This window comes from Pungitius pungitius, chromosome 12 (genome assembly GCF_949316345.1).
Source record: "Pungitius pungitius chromosome 12, fPunPun2.1, whole genome shotgun sequence".
Lineage (NCBI taxonomy): Eukaryota > Metazoa > Chordata > Actinopteri > Perciformes > Gasterosteidae > Pungitius > Pungitius pungitius.
The window spans coordinates 9484867-9505688 of NC_084911.1; the positions used below are offsets into that span (position 1 = coordinate 9484867).

The window sequence follows — 20822 nt, forward strand, 5'->3', positions numbered from 1 at the left end:
GTGTGGTTTTCAAAGGAGGTGGTTTTCCCACGGTGGGACAGTATATGACATTCACTACAGCCACACACGTGTCAAAAAGAGCAAACCTGCTACACATGATGAGAACACAATGATACTGTAGGATTTTAGTCCATAATAGTAATCAACACAAACAAGGATTGGCTGATGTTGAGGAGTTTTCCATTTGGGGAATATAATATAAAAAAAATTATGTGAAACAACACACTAGACTATAGACATTTTGGGTTCACCCAGATAAATGTTAAGCTCCGCGTGTGTTTTTTTTCCCCATTTATTGTCAAACATGACTTTTCAAAAAAACAGAAAATAAGTCACTTGTGGGCAGGCAAAGTTTTAAATCAATGAGGAAAATCAGGATAGCAATAAAGATATATAAGCAAACTGTATAACAAAATAGCATTTATTTGGTGTAAACTCTGCTTAAGTAAACTGACCACATCTTAACGTCTGGTGTGTCCTTCACGCGTTATGCATTGCATTATGCATTATGACCAAGCCCTGTACGACGGTTCATAGTCTCCTTGGAGGGCCTCACACAGGCAGGCACGAGCGCGCAGCTTTGGATTAGTCGGTCTTTAAAGGGTGTCTCATTTCAATTTGACAATGACTTCCAAAACGTTACCGTAGAGCAGCAGAGAGGGGAAAGCACAAGGGAATGATGCCGTAAGATGGGGCTTAGCTTTTGACCGCAAAAGAGAACAGAGACCCGACTACCATGATCGATTATGTTGAGTTTGTACCAGCTTATGGAGATGTACGTCATTGTTAGGTCAGTTTAAAGTTAGCATGGTAATCTTTTTGTTATATATGTGGAAATAATTTCTACAAATTCTTCAAATCAAATGCTCTGGTGTCTTTTGCATGATTAATCCTCCAATCCAATCATTCATTCATTCATTTGGCCTTCCTCAAACTGCTAGCTTTAGAGCTATGGATACCAATTGTTTGTTGTTTATGTGATCATTTTGGGAGTGTGGCTTTGGAAGGAGGCCTAAAGAAACGATCACTCTCTCCATTCAGGGACTTTTGGAGCTACATCAGAACCAAGTTAGAAATACTGGGCTGGTAATACGGTTTCAGCTTTGAAAAACATGCTCTTGATAGTTCAGGATTACCAACCCTATCTTTTAACTGTACATGCCTAAACATTCTGAGATTAGCAAGAATACTGTGAATAATGCAGTGCTTCATTTTAGTAAGTCAATCAAAATGAGATTACTGATAGAACTAGTCCTCATGCAGTCTTGTGTTCCACACAGAAATGCATGTCTATTTCTGGAACTATAAACCTTTGTTTCATAATCCAATCGCAGACGAGGCTCATATAAACTCTACAGTAATCAGCTACACAAGTTCCGTCCAGCAAAAATTCATCAGTTCATAGTTAGCATCCTCATGAATCATAAAATAACAGTCTGAATCTCCACCTCCTCTGGGGACGTAATGACGTATTCCTCTTGCACCATCTGCATCGCCTCCTCCCCTGCTTCCTCCGTGGTAACCATAGCAACTGTCCCGTCCGCCGTCTCCACGGTGCCCGCTGTGGCCAGTAGCGTGCCGTCACTGATGGCGGAGGCCAGCGTCATGGCCACCTGCTCCGTAAGGCTCTCGGGTGTGGCGATGGTGATTGTGTCACCACAGTCAGAGATGGATGCGCTCTGCTCGTTCATCGCCATATTGCGCACGATGATCTGGTGGCTGCCTGTGCCGCCGGCACCGTGTGACTGGCTGACAATTTGCTGCACCACTTTCATGATATGGTTTCCCATCTGGCAGGGTTTCATATAAAAAAAGGGGGAGGTGGAAGAGTTATAAATTAACGAATATACGATTTAACTAATTCTGATTGGTCGACTACAGCATTGTGCGGTCTGTACATTACTTTAAAGCCTCTGCTGTGAATTATGGACCGTTGCTATGGATGCAGTGCTATGTACGCAGTCCTATTGACAACTGTCTTTAGCAGAAGCAATACATTTATTGTTAACAAAACAAAACATAATCAATTTGGGTAAAAGGTTTGATTTATGTAGTAAGTATCTGTGTAATAAACAGGGTTCATTTCTCAATCACGATTGGCTCGCTGCACATTACTTTTGTCACACGCTACACTGATGATCTTATTTTCAAGTGTGTATTTGTGTGTACCGACCTCATTTTGGCTGTCTTGAATGAATGTAACCTCTTCTTCCTTCATCTCCCCCTCAGTTTGAGTCTAAATGTTGGTACGAGTAAAGCAGAGAAAGTAAAATGAATGACATACAATAGCTGGAATTAGCCATAAGAGCCTTGAAACAAATAATTAAATTATTGGTGAAATAAAACTGATTGAATAAAAGTTTAACTTTTAGTCACGTTGATGTATCACTTTGACATTATTGATTGGAACAAGATCCCAGTACCCTTCTACTCATGATTCAAATGCACCTTAAAGCTGTAGTGCTGGGAAAAGAAACACAAAATCTCTAAAACTAGCTTTCCAGCGGCTCACCTTGATGATGTATTCCTGTGTGTCTGCCACCACTGAGGAGAACTCCACCAGGACAGCGTGAGGGTCCTCCGACATGATGGCGGCAGTAGCGAGGCTGTCTGCAGACTCTTTCTCCTCCGTTTCCACGTCCAGCTGATCACAGAGGTCGTCCTTCTGGCAACCTCCTGGTACAAATCACAGGTTGTGTCATTATATGTATCTTTATCCGTGCTGCGAACATTACTTTTCTTCCATGTGTGGTGTCTGTCAAACGCGCAGACCTTTCGCGCGCATGTGCCGATTGAGTGTCCCGTGCTCAGCAAAGCCTCGGGCACACTTTGGGCATTTGAAAGGCTTCTCTCCCGTGTGGTGGCGGATGTGTCGCACCAGAGAACCTTTCTCCCTGAAGCCTCTCAAGCAGAACTGACACACATAAGGTTTATCATCGCCGTGGGTCCGCTGATGCACCTGCAAGGCGTTCTAAGCAAGACAGAGTGACGCGTTAGCAACAGCACTGCATTTCACGTCTCAAGAGAACTTGGTGGGGACGAACTAAACAATGAAATCAAAGGGTGCAGGGATATGTGTAAACTCACTTTGGTCTTATATCCCTTGTTGCATCTGGCACAGCGGTAGGGTCTCTCATCCGAGTGCGCCCTCATGTGCTCTCGTACGTGCCCGATGGTTTTGTACAGCTTGCCACACTCCCCGCACTTGTACCTCCTCTCACTGAGGTGGACTTCCATGTGTTTCTTCAGCAGGTAACCAGTCAGGAATTCCTTATGACATAGTGTGCACCTGAAGGGCTTGTAACCTGCATAAAGGGAACGCATACACAGAGAAGAATAAAGTATGTATCCATTTATGTATTCTTTTGATGCAAGCCAATACAAAAGATTATAAAAGAGGAGCATTGAGTAAGGCTGAAAGTCTTCATTAATAGTTATGGACTTACCCGAGTGGCCCTTGACATGAAAGCGGAAGTAATTCAGTCCCTTGAAGGAGCGATTACAGTGTGGACATGTGTATAATTTAAAGGATGTTTGACTGACTCTATCACCTGCGTCCTGCAATAGAAACACATGCGGACAATCAGGCATAAAAAAAAAATTAAAAATGTGTGCAAATAATTGCAACATTGGAGCAAGCTCTGCTAACGACCAGGTCAACCGTTTCTAGCACTGCAATCCTTCACATACCATAAACCCTGGGGAGAGATCCTGCTAAATAAAAATGTGTGTCATTTTTGTGTGTGAATTAACGTCAAAAAAATGTCACTGTGGACCCTGTTTTCAAAAACTGCAAAGAACTGGATTCAATACAGAGCAATGCAGTAAACGTACTAGTGCAGACGTACTTACCTCTGTCTCCATCTCCACAAACTCTTCTTTCACCTGGATCTCAGTGATACCTCCGCCGCCGTCATCATCATCCTCTTCTTCTTCTTCTTCGTTTTCCTCCTCCTCCTCCTCCTCAGCATCAGGACAGTCAGAAACCACTTTATCTATTTCCTCGGGTGGCTGTGAGGTCTCCTCAACTACGGCTTCTCCTGGCGCTAGTGCGATGCCAGAATTGATAATTGCCTGGCAGATGAGGTTGTCGCCTGCTGCAGCAGCAGCAGCCAGAGCTTCAGCCTGAGACTGCTCTACTACTACCTGCTCAGATTCAGAGCAAGAGCAGGGAAAACACAAGAGGCTGTGTTAGAGTTGCAGGCACAATTGTCTCACACTGAAAACATTAACTTTGCAGATGGACCAACAAAAAAAGTGTTTTTGTATGTCGGAATTGGTAAGCTTATTCTGGGCTAATGTTCATTCTCTTTGTACTCACCTGTTGCTCCTGTGTGGTTCCATTCACCTCCATTGTGAAGTGAACCTGATGGAGAACCTCTTGGGAACCAGCCTCCACCACACTGACGACAGCAGTCTGAGCTTCAACCATCTCCCGCTCCTCCGACTCTTTCACAACCACTACCTGATGCTGCTGAGCTGCCGTTGCAACGAGATCATCTACGACCCCTGCACAATTCACACAGACCTGTCAGAGACTCAATTCATTTCCCGCTGAAACCCCCCCCCCCACCCCACTAAACACACACCACGCTGTTGGAGCTCCAGGACGTGTTGCTCGGGCCCACACAAGGGAACCAGATTCACGACATGGTACAGTAGAATGAGAGGGACTCGGAAAGACTTTCAAAATTAAGTATTATAAAGAGTGGAAGTTAGTTGTAGCATCTTTAAAACTACTACATTATCAACTATTAAAATCATCACGTTTTTTGTCAATAGCCAAATGTAATTTAAATATTGATAAAATTCAATGTGCAACACCAACAAGCTACCCCATTCAGTAAAGACTCCGCACAATGAAACAGCCCCTGCAGTATGAAACTAACCTTTCTGTACTCCATCTTTGCTGACCAAGATCTCCTTGTACTGAACAAAGCGGATCTTTTCCGTGCATGGTGTGAGGGCCTTAAGGTGTCTGGTAAGGGCACCGGACTCTCTGAACGACTGACCGCATAGGGTACAACGATAAGGCCGCTCATCTGCAAGAAAACAGGAAGAGACTTGTGTTATATTCAGTCTAAATGTGACCAAGACAACATCAATTCAAGACAAAAAAAAGTCCCTGATGACGGTCTGTACCAGTGTGACGGCGGTTGTGACGAATCAAGGAGCCTTTTGTGCGAAAGGAGGTCCCACATAGGTCACATGAAAAGTTCTTCTGGTCACTGTGAGTTTTCATGTGAGTCCTCAAGATGTTGGTCTGTTTGGTGAAAATAGAGCATCTTACAAAGACAACACTGGCAACATAGATTGTAATAGAAACCCTGCCTTGTTGTATCATGTAATAAATGTACAATACAAAAACATCCCATAACAAAAGATTCAGAATTTGATGACTCACGGTTTTAAATGTCTTGTCACAAAGTTGGCAAATATAGCGTCCTTCTTCGGAGACTTTGTAAACAGCCTTGTTTTCACTGTCAGCATTGTCAGATAAGGATCCTTCCGTCCCATCCGAGTGGTCGGTGACTTTGAGGGAAACAGTTTTGTTCCTGCGACCTCGACCCAATGTGTCTGTGTGAAGAAAAAAATAAAGGAACTATTCAATCCACCTGCAGATCTAAAAACAAATTCACATGTTGGAACGACACAAGACATAAAATGCTGAAAATGCCATCTACTAAACTCAGCTTCTCAAATGTGTGAATTTAGTGTTTTAAGTGTCATAAATGGTTTGGGCCAAGATTGGGTTAAAACAAACAATTGAAATAACTTGCATGTGGGAAATCATAAAAGGCATTTGTCAACTAACAAAATCACGACTTTGAAAACAAATATCTGGCAAATGATGTGCAGTCTCAATGTTGACCCACCAGGATTAGTCTTCAAGGGATCATCCGAAGATGCAACTTCAGCTGTTTTCATCTCAGAAGAACTTCCATTGGTAACCTGCCAACGTATAAATAAGCATTTGTTCTCCCTATTCCGACGATGATGATGATGTTTAGTGAATACAGTCCCAAACATCCCAGTCCACACCTCTTGACTGGCCTCCTGTTCCTCCACACGTTTGCAGATGTGTTGCAGCTTGTGCTGGATGAACGCCTCCAGCGTCGAAAACTCGGACTGACAGCGTCCGCACTTGTGCACATCTTCATCTAAAAGCACAGGGGCACACGGGTGAACATCACACACCGGGGCCACTCCGTTAAGTATTCGTGCTGCCAGCTAGGACCTAGCCGGAGAAATGTGTAATTTATCTGAATTCTGCTGACTGGCTGGTTTTCTGATCTGGGAAAAGCCTGTGGCGACGGTGCTAATGTTGTTGCTTGTAGCGGCTAGCTGCTAGCAACATTTCATGCTGGAGGAAGTTAGCTAGGCCCAAACACAATATATTATACATACTTCAGTCTTGCTTCAGCTAGTCAGAGAGTTACCTTCATCTCCCAGGGTTGTCTGAATGGTGATCGTCTCGTTGCCGTTCGTCGTTTGCTCCCTCTTAGTTTCTGCCGTATGATTATTTTCTACATTCATGTCGTTCGAATTCTCCGTCTCTGTCGCAACGCCGCTGCGAGGAGCGAAAACATGGCGGATTTACGACCTCGTAGCCATAACAACAAAAGGGCGCGTGCGCGTGTGTCTCCCGTCGACACAGAGGACTCAACAGAAAAACATTAGTTGAAAAAAATGTCCTTTTAACAATAACACACAAAAAAATCGTCATGTTGAAAATATTGTCTTAAGTATTTTGTCACATTTGTCGATTCGTATAATTGACTGTTTTGATAGTGATAATGCAGATATATATCCTTACTGTTAAAATATTCTTTATACAATGATTTAATGCACATCTGTATACAGCAGTTGTGAAATATGTAAAAACCATTAAGCATTGGAAACATCAACACTTTAAACGCCTTCGTTGTTGACGCAGAGATCCATACAATTATTCCAGCTTCATCTGGATTGACCACATTTTTATTGTAGGTACGGTCTCTCCTTTCTCAAAGCAACCCATGATAATGATGAATTCACGTGAGTCAACAGCCTTCAGTTCAACATTGTGTGAGGTTTTTTAAAATGCTATTTTAAATAGATATTCATTTAAACAAATAAAACATTTGTAAATTTAGAGGTTTTTATCGCATAGTTTAGAGGTTTTTATCACTCGTCCTGCAGGCTAAGTGCAATTGTTGTGTGAGTGAATGTAGTCATAGATAGTGATGTTTGTCACTCCCTCTTTGCAGGAGTTAACGTTAAGTCAAGGATAGCTTTTACGACACAATAGTAAACAACGAACACCTTACGGCTGTGAATATGGCTTCTGTTTTCAGCGGTGTGCTGCAGTTGACAGATCTCGACGATTTTATTACTCCCTCGCAGGTAGTTGAACTGTTTTAACGTGTTATAACATCGCTTCCATTAAAAAAAAGCAAATTAAAGATAATGGTTGATTTAACTGATTACCGTTACTGAAATAGCGTGCAGGCTTAGGCTAATGTCACTAGCCTCACTGCTAACGTTAGCTGTCCCAGTCAGTTCTGCTATTTGAACTAACAAATACTAAACATCGCAGAACTGGTTCAGAGTTTCGTTTGACCTTAAATCGCGTAACGTTACCTGATCAGACAGACGTTTGAAACGTCAAAGGTGTGCGACACTGTTAGCTTGCTGCTAGTGTTAGCACTCACGTAACCTCGAGGAAGGAGTAATGTTGCGTAATAACTAACGTTAGGGGAGAAAATTACTTAAATTAATGTCTAGAAATGTTGACTTGTGTTCCCTTTCTATTTCTGTTTTTTTGTCTTCTATGTTATTTCTTTTTTACTCACCTTCCGTTGTTGTTCGTTATAACCTGCAGTGTTTTTCTTGTTCATAAAGTTGATTAAAGACAATTAGCATTCGGTGTGTCTTTTTTTGCAGGAATGCGTCAAGCCTGTTAAAGTAGAGAAGAAACAAGGCAAATCTGTGGCCAAAATCCAAATAGAAGATGATGGCAGTTACGTCCAAGTCAATCAGGTGGATGTCACAACTTAACCTAAACCTGTGTGTGAAGTAAAAATGCACCAGTGTTTTACCTCCCGTTAACCCGCCTTCTGTCTGCAGGATGGTGGGAAGCAGAAACTGGAGAAGGCAAAGATCACACTGAACGACTGTTTGGCCTGCAGTGGCTGTATCACCTCAGCCGAAAGCGTCCTCATCACTCAGCAGAGTCACGAAGAGCTCCTCAAAGTGCTGCTCAACAACAAGGTAGGTTTCATGTGTCTGAACACATGGTTATGATCACCATGATCACTTGTACAGGTGGTGGTGGTGGGGGGGGGTATCACTGCATTGGCCATTTGATTGACCCCGCGTGCAGTCCAGCGCACCGACGGAGCAGAAGGTGGTGGTGGTGTCGGTGTCGCCGCAGTCGAGGGCCTCTCTCGCGGCCCGCTTCGACCTCAGCAGTGGCGAGGCAGGCAGGAGGCTTACTTCTTTCTTCAAAGGCCTCGGTGAGTGCAAGTGTTCCTTTTACTTGATTGAGACCGACACGGTCACCTGTGAAGATTACCGTCCTTGTTGCAGGGGTTCACCATGTGTTTGAGACGAGCTTCAGTCGTACCTTCAGCCTGCTAGAGAGCCAGAGGGAGTTTGTGGAGCGTTTCCAGAGGAAGGAGCAGGACAGCAAGAGTCTGCCCATGCTGACATCAGCCTGTCCAGGTATCGCCCATGTTTTCTTTTTTTAGCTTATCTCTACCGAATGAGCTTTCAGTGCCTTTTTTTTAAACTGCAGACGTATTTTAAATCTTCCACTGTGAAGTTTCATGGATTCATATAATCAACAGGTAGAATATAAAGGTTTATTCATTACTGTGTCGCTGGCCTGACATGCTTTATAAAAGGCAAAGTGTCAGCAACTTCAGCGATATAATAATTATATTTATTATAATTTCAGTGTAAGCTCAAACACCTCTCTCACTGCGTGTGCGTGCGTGCGTGTGTGTGTGTGTGTGTGTGTGTGTGTGTGATTTGCTCAGGTTGGATTTGCTATGCAGAGAAGACCCACGGGGAGTTTGTTCTTCCTTACATTAGTACCACTCGCTCCCCACAGCAGATGATGGGTTCCCTTGTTAAAGGCTATTTTGCTGAACAGCAGGTACTGGGACAGCTGTACATTAGATATGGCATGTACACTCACCGGCCACTTTATTAGGTACCCCATGCTAGTAACGGGTTGGACCCCCTTTTGCCTTCAGAACTGCCTCAATTCTTCGTGGCATAGATTCAACAAGGTGCTGGAAGCATTCCTCAGGGAGTTTGGTCCATATTGACATGATGGCATCACACAGTTGCCGCAGATTTGTCGGCTGCACATCCATGATGCGAATCTCCCGTTCCACCACATCCCAAAGATGCTCTATTGGATTGAGATCTGGTGATTGTGGAGGCCATTTGAGTACAGCGAACTCATTGTCATGTTCAAGAAACCAGTCTGAGATGATTCCAGCTTTATGACATGGCGCATTATCCTGCTGAAAGTAGCCATCAGAAGTTGGGTACATTGTGGTCATAAAGGGATGGACATGGTCAGCAACAATACTCAGGTAGGCTGTGGCGTTGCAACGATGCTCAATTGGTACCAAGGGGCCCAAAGAGTGCCAAGAAAATATTCCCCACACCATGACACCACCACCACCAGCCTGAACCGTTGATACAAGGCAGGATGGATCCATGCTTTCATGTTGTAGACGCCAAATTCTGACCCTACCATCCGAATGTCGCAGCAGAAATCGAGACTCATCAGACCAGGCAACGTTTTTCCAATCTTCTATTGTCCAATTTCGATGAGCTTGTGCAAATTGTAGCCTCAGTTTTCTGTTCTTAGCTGAAAGGAGTGGCACCCGGTGTGGTCTTCTGCTGCTGTAGCCCATCTGCCTCAAAGTTCGACGTACTGTGCGTTCAGAGATGCTCTTATGCCCACCTTGGTTGTAACGGGTGGTTATTTGAGTCACTGTTGCCCTTCTATCAGCTCGAACCAGTCTGGCCATTCTCCTCTGACCTCTGGCATCAACAAGGCATTTCCGCCCACAGAACTGCCGCTCACTGGATGTTTTTTCTTTTTCGGACCATTCTCTGTAAACCCTAGAGATGGTTGTGCGTGAAAATCCCAGTAGATTAGCAGTTTCTGAAATACTCAGACCAGCCCTTCTGGCACCAACAATCATGCCACGTTCAAAGTCACTCAAATCACCTTTCTTCCCCATACTGATGCTCGGTTTGAACTGCAGGAGATTGTCTTGACAATGTCTACATGCCTAAATGCACTGAGTTGCCGCCATGTGATTGGCTGCTTAGAAATTAAGTGTTAACGAGCAGTTGGACAGGTGTACCTAATAAAGTGGCCGGTGAGTGTATATATACACCCATAAATAATCATAACAAAGAGTGGTTCATTGTCCTTGTTGTTAGGGGCTGAGTCCACAGCAGATCTACCATGTAGCAGTAATGCCCTGCTTTGACAAGAAACTTGAGGCCTCGAGGTCAGACTTCTACCTTGGCGAAGCTGAGACTCGAGAAGTGGACTGTGTTATCACATCTGGTACAGTAACAACTGCGCTTGTCTAAATAAACCTGGTGTGCTATTTATCTTGTACTTTTCTCATGTTTTTCCTTACGTCTTGCATAGGAGAGGTTCAGAAAATGCTGGAGGAAAAGAATGTGTCCCTCAATGATGTGGAACCTGCACCCTTAGACACACTGTAAGTTTGTTTTTGTCTGCAGAATTGCCAGAGGAATAGAAGAACTCCCACGCTAAATGTTTTTCTTCTCCCAGGTTCAGCAGCGTAAGTGAAGAGAAGTTCCTGAAACATTCTGGGAGCGGGTCAGGGGGTTACCTCCATCATGTCTTCACTCATGCAGCCAAGCAGTTGTTTGGAGAGGAAGTGAAGGAGCTCACCTACAAGACCCTCCGGTGAGTCTACCTCTGCTATACGAAGCTTGACTGCTTTGTCGTAACTTAGGGGAGCAGTCAAGCTTCACTTGGGAACAAATTATTTTTTCGAAAGCTTTACGTAGGCTAAGAGGAAGGGCCAAGGATCTGTTTACTTGTTTTGAAGCACACGTGTGAAGAAAAAAAAAGAATGTAGTCTAACGTACACCGTTGTCCAACCTTAACCCCTTTGTCACAGCAATAAAGACTTCCAGGAAGTGACTCTAGAGAAAGATGGAGTTGTCCTGTTGTCTTTTGCTTCCACATACGGCTTCCGCAACATCCAGAACCTGGTGCAGAAACTCAAGAGGGGGAAGTCTCCATACCACTTTGTGGAAGTTATGGCCTGTCCAGCAGGTAAATGGAAATATGCAAAGGGGCAAACCTTCCCTGTAATGGTGCTGTTACGCTGTTTTATTGCTTAAGATCATATTTTGAGTTGTTTACATTACATTTTATATATTTTTATTACTTGAAGCACAACGGGCCTCGGGTCCGCGCGGCCTTAGGCTGGAGCGCTAGCTAGCTGCGCACTTAGGGGTCGGAGGCCCACAGGGCTGGGGAGTCGGGAGTGGCATGCGCCGGCCCGTGCCTTGCCGTGAGCCCCTACTCCAAACTGCAAAGCCGTTGGGTGATGCGGGGGGGTTTGCGTGATTCATTCACCAAAAAAAAAAAAACTAACAACTAACTAGCACAACATATATATATATATATATATATATGTATATATATATATATATATATATATCAAGAATGCTTCTCCATGCCTCTTGTTCATATTCAGGCTGTTTAAATGGTGGTGGACAGGTGAAGCCGCTACCTGGTCAGAACCCAAAGGAGCTTCTCCAGAAGGTTGAGGAGCTCTACATGGCAGAGCGCCCCCTGTCGCCAGAAGATGACACCCGCGTGGCCGAGCTGTATCAGTCGTGGCTCCACACGGTTGGGGAGGAGAGAGCCAAAGGGCTGCTGCACACTCGCTACCACACCGTGGAGAAGATGACAAACGGACTCACTATGAAGTGGTGAAGAAAGATTTGGCTGCAAACCATCAATCGGAGAGAATATCCACAAACACGGATTACGGAACCGTCCAAATGTGTGATGTGTTTCTTGTCAAATGTTACGTGTGTCTTCACACTAAACAAGCTGGTTTGATGAAGGCAATAACTTTTTATGACTTTTTTTCAAAGAGTTCAGCAGTTTTATGGCATTCGTTACACTGAAAACGTTAGCTGAAATAACACACAAAAAAGAATCATTACTTGTTTATCTAACCTTATGTATATTAAAAAATAAAGACTATATTTAATTGTAGCCACTCGTTAGGATCTTCTTTCTAAAAGATGTAAAAAAAACATGTCCAACAGAATATTGATCAGACAAATCTTTTATTCAATCACTTTTTACTTTGATGTTCTATAATAAACTATTTACATTCATGATAATGCAAACTGTGCCATTTATGTTTATTGTTGGCATGATATTTTATTTTGTTTGGATTCATTAGTATTTTGGACACTAGGTGGCAGTGATTAGATGCACATGGTTGTATATAAGGGGCATAGGTGACAGGTAGAGGGGGGCACCTCAACAGCAATAATCGCTGGAGTGTCCCTTCACTCCTACCTGTGCATGATGGCAAATATACAAATGTTGGAAAGAAGGCTAAAGGTACAGAAAAGCAAGGATTGCCATTACACAAACCATGACCAACTCCTATTCCAAAATAGTGACTAAAACTACGTTTTATCTGAACTGAAATGATTAGAAAGTAAATTAAAATGTACTGGCAGTCACCAGACAGAAAAAGTTTAATTACACCCTCCAATACACAAGTTATGAAGGAAGTTGCTTTATTTTTTTCTGGAAACCAGTTATTTAAAGCATGACACACACTAAGTTTGTACCTTAGACTAGAATCTTTAGTTTTCTTTTTGGAATGAAGTATCCAGCTGGGAAAACAGGAAAAATACAGAAGCCACAAAAACTATATATATTATATATATTTAGACGTATTAGAAGTATTTCTAAAGCACTATTACATCAATGAGCCATTCATTTAAACTGACAGATTACACATGGAGTACTTAAAGCACCAAATCAAAATTATATTAATGAATTATTGTATTCAAATTACAACATTTAAAGCTAATTAAAAACTTTAAAATGAAAAGAGATGATTACGTCATCAAGATTTCAAGGATAGGATTGTTTTGTCCATGTCCAGCGAGATCACCACACCAACGTGTCAAGACATTTTAATCAAGCCGGAACAATCATCAACGAGGTTTTTCAAATAATTTATCAATTTACAGATTTCTTTACATATAATTACATTTGTTAATCAAGCCATTTCCTTTCATGATAACGTATTGGAATTGTGAAATTTTTTCATTGTATATTACAAACTAATTCTCAAACTCTAAAACTCAGATTAACAGATTTATTTCTCATTTAAAGCATTTAGTTACATTCCCAGAAACTATCGCCACCAAGATCAAACATTAAAACGAGTTTAAATCTGATCATACTGGGAAAAAGAATTATGCCACGACTTAAAGTGAACATAGAAGATGTATCTAAAGCGGCTTTGAAGATGCAATCCAGATATATTTTGTATTACACCATTGTGAGAGTTGTAAGCAGTTAAAAAGGGAAGAATGCACTGGAAATCACTCCTTGGGCACCCGGAAGCCATCTTTTTCTTTCCGGAGACTTCTCATGGTTTCAATGGAGGACGTCTGCTTCACGTGGTCTTGCACGGATTTCTCTCTGAATTACACATCAAGGAAATATTAGTGGAGCTGTGATTACCTCTAAACAAACCACACATCTACCCAAATATAGTGAAATTAGTATTAAATCATGCTCCACATACTTGACTCTCATAAAGGGGTTAAATGTGAATTCCTCTGCCAAAGTCGATGGAATGGTCGGTTCTCCATTGCTGCATTTCTCCTACGGAGAAGAAAAACAGATGCAGAGCTTTCGGTTCACGAGGCTGATCAAGTGGTTGAGGAAGTGATTGATTGGGTAGGACACAGCCATTGAATACAGCCATTGAATACCTTTGCACATGCCAGCTTATTCTGAATGTCTTCGTTGTCTGGTTCCACGTGACGTGCAAACTTCAGGTTGCTGACAGTGTACTCGTGCCCGCAGTAAACACGCTTAAAAACACAAACGCACTGTGGTGAGTCCGTCTGACCCACAATGTTAGTATACCTTCATCAGAACAGGGCATTTTCAATACTGCAACTGGAAAATGTATCAGACAACTCCATTATAAAACTGTTGGAATCGATTTTTTGTCTCATCTCGATTTGACTCTCAAATCTTCTGTAAATTACTTGAATGCTTCATAGCCACGTCTCGACTTTCATTAATAACCGGATTATGCTGACATCATAGAGGAGTTCATGTATTTACCGTTTCAGGGGGCAGGCCTCCCAGAATGTCTATCAAGGCTTTGTGCATCTGCTCTGCTGTACCCTCAAAGAATTTACCACAACCAGCCACAAACAGTGTGTCCCCTGCATTGGAATAAAAACGAGTGGCATAAAAGACATTTAGAGTGTCACACTTCACAGACTAGTTGCAGCGACACTTATTGGTCAAGCTTGACCGATTCGGGTGAGAATCAATTGTCTCTGGTTTTTGATTTGATGTCATCAGACAAACCTGTGAAAACAGCTGGCGGCTCAGTGCTTTTATCCTTTGTCACGTAGTAACAGATGTGACCAGTTGTGTGACATGGTGTAAACAGGCATTTGATATTGAGTGATCCAACCTGAAAAAGAACAACAACCAGTGAGCGAACATCATCATTTGATTCGTACATCTTGGTTGTTGACAGCTTGATGGTCCTACTTTCAAATTGTTGGAGTGGGAGACTTTTTTTGTAATGGCATCAACTCTGTCATCTCCTCCGTAGACCCTCAGTCCGGGCATTAGCTTTAACATCTTCTCATTTCCACCTGCATGATCCCTGAGGAGAGAAAAAGGTCAGTATGCTGTAATATACTTAGCAGATGGGTAGATTTGTGCCGATGTAATGGTTTCTTAGCATACTGGCATTTTTAGCTCTTAAAATAAACAAATGCCAAACCACTATGTTAAAAAGGAAACTTCAACTTTAAGCTTACCAGTGGTGGTGAGTGGTCAAAACTGTGGTGAGTTTTACGCCATGCTTCCTCACAGCTTCCACAACCTGCAGAAAGCACAAAAAGCTTGAATGGAAGACCGATGCAATTTATCCAGAAAAACTGCACTGATTTTTTTGTATTTTATTCCATTTTAGGCCATAAAAAATCAGTAAGCTTTGGAGTAAAGCAGTGACTCTGGGAACTTATGGGGGGGGGGGGGGGGGGGGGATGTGACAATACACACTGTAAGACAATACAAATGAAGCTATCCTATTACATGCATTCCAGTCATTTTCATTAATTGTTCAACAGTCTCAATAGTTGGAAGAAATTGTATTCATCTTTATGGTGAAAGAAAAACACATAAAAGCATTTTAACAGGTTCTATCCGTAGTAGTGCCCTTAACTAGTACATAATATCTTATTAATTGATCACAGATTTTGTGAATAAGAACCTGTGCAGTAACTGGTTCTGTTAGAGACATTAACGTTACATAAAATGGAAATGTCCGAGAACAAGAGCAGATCGTTTTAGAACAGTGTTACATGCATTTACTTTCAGATTGTGATATACTACGACCCACAGACCTTTATTGGCTCCACGGGGTCAACGATAGCTGCTTCCCTGGTGTCCACATCGATCAGCAGGTACATGTAGTTGTCAGTGAGTGCAGGCAGGAGTTCAACCCTCATGTTTGATTGTTCCACCAGAGAAGATTTCCTCACTGCGCTGTGAAGGAGGACAGCTGCTTGGGCCTGGATTTCGACAGGTGCTACATGAGAAGAAACAAGTCAATGTTTGACCGACCGATATGACGGGCCCTCTGTTAGTATGACATCATTCATTTTATTCCTACGAAATAGACCTGTGAATCGGTAAACGCAAGGCATTATGCAGTAGGTGGATTAGCCATCTGCAGGACACGTATTTATCAAGTTAACGTTAGCGAACATGTCAAGAACCTAAAGTAAACAACGTTAGCTCTAATGCTAAGTTAAAGTTGTATTTAGTCCACTTAGCGTTAGCTAATTTAACTGACTCGTCGATCTAACCCTAACTGCTCTGCAAAGTGGATTGTGTAACTTAATCGTGCATATATATATACATATATGTGTATGCTCAGACAGGCCAGCTGGGTTCCTGTGGGCGACCGTCCTCTCAAGACACAACCAAATTAAAAACATGACAGCAACCCGTAATTAGTGAACATAACGTCAAATGTAACTACACAAGCTACCGTGCTAAGCTAACGTCACATGTGGACAAGGACAGTGGTGACGTACCAAATTTGAAGGCTGTCGCAGCTCCGAGCAGAGTGCAGGCACTCCCTACTAGTGACCTGAATAACATAACAACAGCTCGTACAATCCTTATCACATTCGCGTAAACACCAAAAAGTTTGGTTGTTTAGTTCCGCATCCGTCCCTTCTTCACCTGGGACCTTGCAGACTTCACCAATCGAGTCTGGCGGAGTAGATCGCTTATAATGGTTTGATAAATCGAGTATTTCTTTTTTTTTACATCGAAGAATCCATAAGAATAAAATGAGCTACGCGTAAGGGGAAGTTACTTTATCCATTATTTCAAAATATTAAAATGTTAAATATAACAGCAGCAATCCATAGGATTTGAGTTTTTATTTCGCGGTTTGTCCTTACGGGCTTGCCGTAGGTCAACGATCTCTCGGTTTGTGGGATCGGTCAAAGTTTAGTTGAACTGGTGCCGACAGCGTCCGAGCGGCCGACAACCTTCACGTTTTCCGCAATGACAGCGCGAAACATAACTCGATTCTGGGAATGGGGGAGGAAGATAATCTGCGTCGGGAGAAACTACGCGGACCACGCCAAAGAACTGAAAAATGCGATTCCCACAGAGCCGATCCTGTTCCTGAAGCCGCCTTCTGCATACGTGAGGGAGGGCTCCTCCATCCTGGTGCCGCTGTACTCCAGCAACCTGCACCACGAAGTGGAGTTAGGAGTGGTCATCGGGAAAGGGGGCACGGCCATCCCACAGTCCGCCGCTATGGAGCACGTTGCAGGCTACGCTCTGTGCTTGGACATGACAGCCCGGGACGTCCAGGACGTTTGCAAGTCCAAGGGTCTTCCCTGGACCAGGGCTAAAGCGTTCGACACCTCCTGTCCCATCAGCGAGTTCATCCCCAAAGAGCGCATCCCTGACCCGGGGAACGTGAAGCTGTGGCTGAAGGTGAACGACCAGCTGCGGCAGAACGGTTGCACCTCCCAGATGATTTTCTCCATCCCCTATCTCATCAGCTACATCAGCGAGTTCATCACCCTGGAGGAGGGGGATCTGATCCTAACCGGGACCCCTAAAGGAGTCTCCGCCGTGCAGGAGCACGATGAGCTGCAGGCTGGGATCGAGGACGTGGTCACCATGAGCTTCAGGGTGGACAGACAAGACCAGTAGTGTAAATACACCATTGAGGGGGAAAATACTAAAGACTCGTGAGGAGATTGTGTCTTCGCTTGTGTCTTCACTACATTACATTATGCTAAATGTAATTACAAACGTGTACCAGCAGATGGCAGCTGCGGGCCTCCAAAACCATATTTCTGACACTGCCTTGAACAATTTGTGAGAAAATGAACAAAAAAAAAACGCAATTAGTAATTGTTTCCAATCAGCGGGGGTGGGAGTCGTATTCAGAATTTATTAAATTATATGATTCAATAATATCTTGTAAAATTGTGTTATTAAAATTCCTTTTTTAGTTATTGGTTAAAGAACTGTCAATGTTTTATTAGATATATTACATTATTAATCATTTTAAAGCATTGTTATTTTGTAGGAGGTCAAGCTGGAGCTAACTGAAGCTGCTTTATACAGTATGCTGTATGCAGTGGCTGAAGACATATTCAGATCTTTTACATAGTAAATGTATAATGGAATAGTCCTTTACAAGTTATTTGCTTGCGGGTAAAAGCAAAACCTAATGTGCACAACACCTCAATGTTGCAGCTGCCGGCTGGTAAATATAGAGTTTATTTATACTATTTGATAAGTTGTTGTGTAGCATAGTCTATATTAGTCCATCAGTTTCCATTGATCAATCATCAATGTTTCTGAAATTGCAAAGTTAGTGACTGCAGCTACAAAGAATGTAGTGGATTAAAATGGTAAAGGAGTAAAAAAATAAAAAAAATACTCAAGGAAACCTAAGCACCTACCAATTTTCATTAAGTACCAATTTTTATTTACCAATAAAAGTATATGTTAAAAACCCATCAATCATGTCCCAACTGTAATTCTAAAAGTAATGTAGAGGTATTGTCAAAACATATATGGTGAATGAAGTCTAATAACAGTAAAAACAACAAACATTCATAGTATTTGGAACTTTTCATACTACACTGTGTTTTTGCTAGGGGTTTCCTTCAGAAGCTTAAATGTTTATCCCGGACCATTTCCAGTTGAGGAAATAGTCTTGTTTGTGAGGGGGTTTAAAGGACTGCGGGTTTGGCTCCGGCTTCATGTGGTCATTGGTGAATTTGGAACACATTTAGCTGCCTGTTGGATTAGCTGAGATGAGTTTTCTTCAGAGGGTTTCATGGACCACGTTTTAATATTATTCTGTGATGGCACATTGAACTCCGTTGCCTCTTCTGTCAACGCCGTCTGGTTTGCCTTTAAGAATCAGAAGAAAAAACGTTCTACATCGAAAAGACTCCCCTCGCCAACACCGTTTAATGCAAGTGTGGTGTTTCTGTTCACCCAGCGTAATTATGACGTCCGGGCCGAGTGCCTTCATCAAAACCGCATTCTTCCCGGACCGTTTAACATCTGTTCCAGGTTCAATTACAATTCTCCCACAGGCTTCTCTGTTTTCAGGATCAATCAGAGCCCCCATCAACCTGTCCCCGGGCCAGCCTGCCGAAACCCGACTCTGCGCACATCATCTTCGCACACCTGTAGGCCGTGTTATCTCTGAGACTGGTAGGACCCGAGCCCTGGCCCTCGGGGGACTCGCCCCCCCCGGGGTCATACGTGTCCATCATCGGAGCAGTCATGACAGATTCAATTAGATCGGGGATCTGGGAAATGTAGTCGTGGCCTGTTTCTGGAGCAGTTGTCTTTCGTGAGAGGTGAATCGTACTGTTCATTGTCCCCGAGTGACGCTGTCGCTCCCTCAAAGGTCCCCAACAATGGCTTCAAAGCCAGCGCACGGCTCTGGTTTGGTGCTTCCCACATTCAGCGCTACGTTGTCATGGAGCGGGTGTCGGAGGAGGTTTATTTGACGCTTTCGAGGCAGAAGGGGATCAAAGTGGAGATCAAAGTCTTCCCATCTGACGTATTCCAAAAGCGATGTCACCTGTGGCCTGAAATCAAGCCATTTTTCTTTATGTGCGGACCGCATGAGGTGGGCGCGTCGCTTTAAGTGAAATTTCTCAACCAATATCGGAGGAATTTAAATTCAATCTGCCAAGCACATTTACGTCACCCGTGGGATGAATTGTAATCACGTTGGGCATCTGCTGACTTTTCATTTGGCCTTCAGGTCAATATATAAGGTCGTTGAGTACCTCGGTTTATGAGTTCTCGCTAAGCGAATGGCTTTTCGATAATGTGACACAAGAGCGGTTGAATTTGAGACTAGTTTTATACCTTCACGGCAACACGCCACATGTGACATAGTGTAAAAACATCTTAGAGCGACCATCAGGTCAACGGTAGGTTTACTGCAGGTTGAGTCCCTTAAAAAACAGCTTGTGAGTTGAGCATGTACCCCTGCTTCATTTCAATTCCTGAAGTGTTTATATTTTAAAAAAAGGGAAGTGGAAACATCCAACAGTGGACTCCCACAATATACCATCCCTGGATAAGTGGAAGCCATTTGAAGATTAAAGCACTAGCTCTTGATGTGAAATGTATGGAGAGAAGGTTCGACATGTGAAAATGATTTACAACTTGGCAGTGTGTGTGTGTGTGTGTGTGTGTGTGTGTGTTCAGAAAAGGGCCATCCTCGCCGCACTTTGTGTGCGGCACGTACGCACCAGACGGAGCTGCGGTCAGGCCATTTTTAGAAAAAAAGAGAACACCAACACGTGCAAAGATCAGAAAGGCTGAGTCAGACAAGATGCCCATATCGCATCACCAAGACACACTGTGACGTGTCCATGCAATTGATCGCATTTCATTGTTGGAGAGGAAAAAAAGGCCACTGTGTATCTTTTTATATTTTAAATTTGTCCCTCGAGCCAGTCCAAGGATGGTTACACTGCCACCTTTGACTTCCACCTGCACCTTCAAACAAAACGCAGTCAATCACTGAGTGAAAGGGGCGGGTTAAAGCCTTGGACTGATTTGTCTCCAAGTAACGATTTGCTATTTATTATAAGCCAAACATAAGGGCTGTAATTCGTTTTGATTAATAATGAACGGGGTTTTTGGCGAATTAAATGAAATCATGCATGAAGACCAGGTGTGAGCCCCTTTCGATCCTCCTGTCCGTGATTGACTGCACATAGAGTGTTAACGTTTCGTTTGAAGGTGCAGGTGGAAGGCAAAGTGGGCAGTGTAACATGAAACATACTCTGGGTTTAACAGCAAGGAAACAGAATTTCTTAGTGGGAAAGGTTTTCCTCATTTGGACGCAAGCTTCTGTAAAAACTTTGATTGTTCAAGATTTCCAATCAAGGCCAAAGAAGCTAGAATTGTACTCCCTGAAATGACAACACAAGTA

General features: G+C 43.0%; 4 protein-coding genes across 5 annotated transcripts; 2 read left to right on the forward strand and 2 right to left on the reverse strand.

Moving 5' to 3' along the window:
* Positions 1-405: 405 nt before the first annotated feature.
* On the reverse strand, positions 406-7697 carry e4f1 (E4F transcription factor 1). Of its 2 annotated transcripts, none has more exons than XM_037476564.2 (15): positions 7624-7697; positions 6441-6571; positions 6043-6161; positions 5877-5952; positions 5405-5577; positions 5143-5263; positions 4890-5042; positions 4322-4509; positions 3853-4146; positions 3447-3558; positions 3088-3305; positions 2773-2971; positions 2513-2673; positions 2174-2236; positions 406-1790 (listed from the first exon to the last, which is right to left on the reverse strand). In XM_037476564.2, exons 2-15 carry the CDS (start codon positions 6535-6537, stop codon positions 1422-1424), a joined length of 2343 nt encoding a protein of 780 aa, XP_037332461.2. In that variant the 5' UTR covers positions 6538-6571; positions 7624-7697; the 3' UTR covers positions 406-1421. The 2 variants fall into 2 exon arrangements, with proteins under 2 accessions (XP_037332461.2, XP_037332460.2); XM_037476563.2 differs by having other exon boundaries at positions 2513-2676; positions 7624-7695.
* narfl (nuclear prelamin A recognition factor-like) lies at positions 7150-12513 on the forward strand. The gene is made up of 11 exons (XM_037476566.2): positions 7150-7386; positions 7927-8022; positions 8110-8253; positions 8366-8498; positions 8572-8706; positions 9024-9142; positions 10456-10585; positions 10673-10745; positions 10820-10957; positions 11175-11332; positions 11760-12513. Exons 1-11 carry the CDS (start codon positions 7321-7323, stop codon positions 11999-12001), a joined length of 1434 nt encoding a protein of 477 aa, XP_037332463.2. The 5' UTR covers positions 7150-7320; the 3' UTR covers positions 12002-12513.
* A 447-nt stretch (positions 12514-12960) lies between these two features.
* On the reverse strand, positions 12961-16823 carry hagh (hydroxyacylglutathione hydrolase). Its single transcript, XM_037476567.2, has 9 exons — positions 16405-16823; positions 15709-15893; positions 15121-15185; positions 14846-14963; positions 14657-14765; positions 14405-14508; positions 14044-14145; positions 13854-13933; positions 12961-13747 (listed from the first exon to the last, which is right to left on the reverse strand). Exons 1-9 carry the CDS (start codon positions 16469-16471, stop codon positions 13648-13650), a joined length of 930 nt encoding a protein of 309 aa, XP_037332464.2. The 5' UTR covers positions 16472-16823; the 3' UTR covers positions 12961-13647.
* On the forward strand, positions 16821-18370 carry fahd1 (fumarylacetoacetate hydrolase domain containing 1). Its single transcript, XM_037476568.2, has one exon. It carries the CDS (start codon positions 16886-16888, stop codon positions 17546-17548), a length of 663 nt encoding a protein of 220 aa, XP_037332465.1. The 5' UTR covers positions 16821-16885; the 3' UTR covers positions 17549-18370.
* The last annotated feature ends 2452 nt before the right edge of the window (positions 18371-20822 follow it).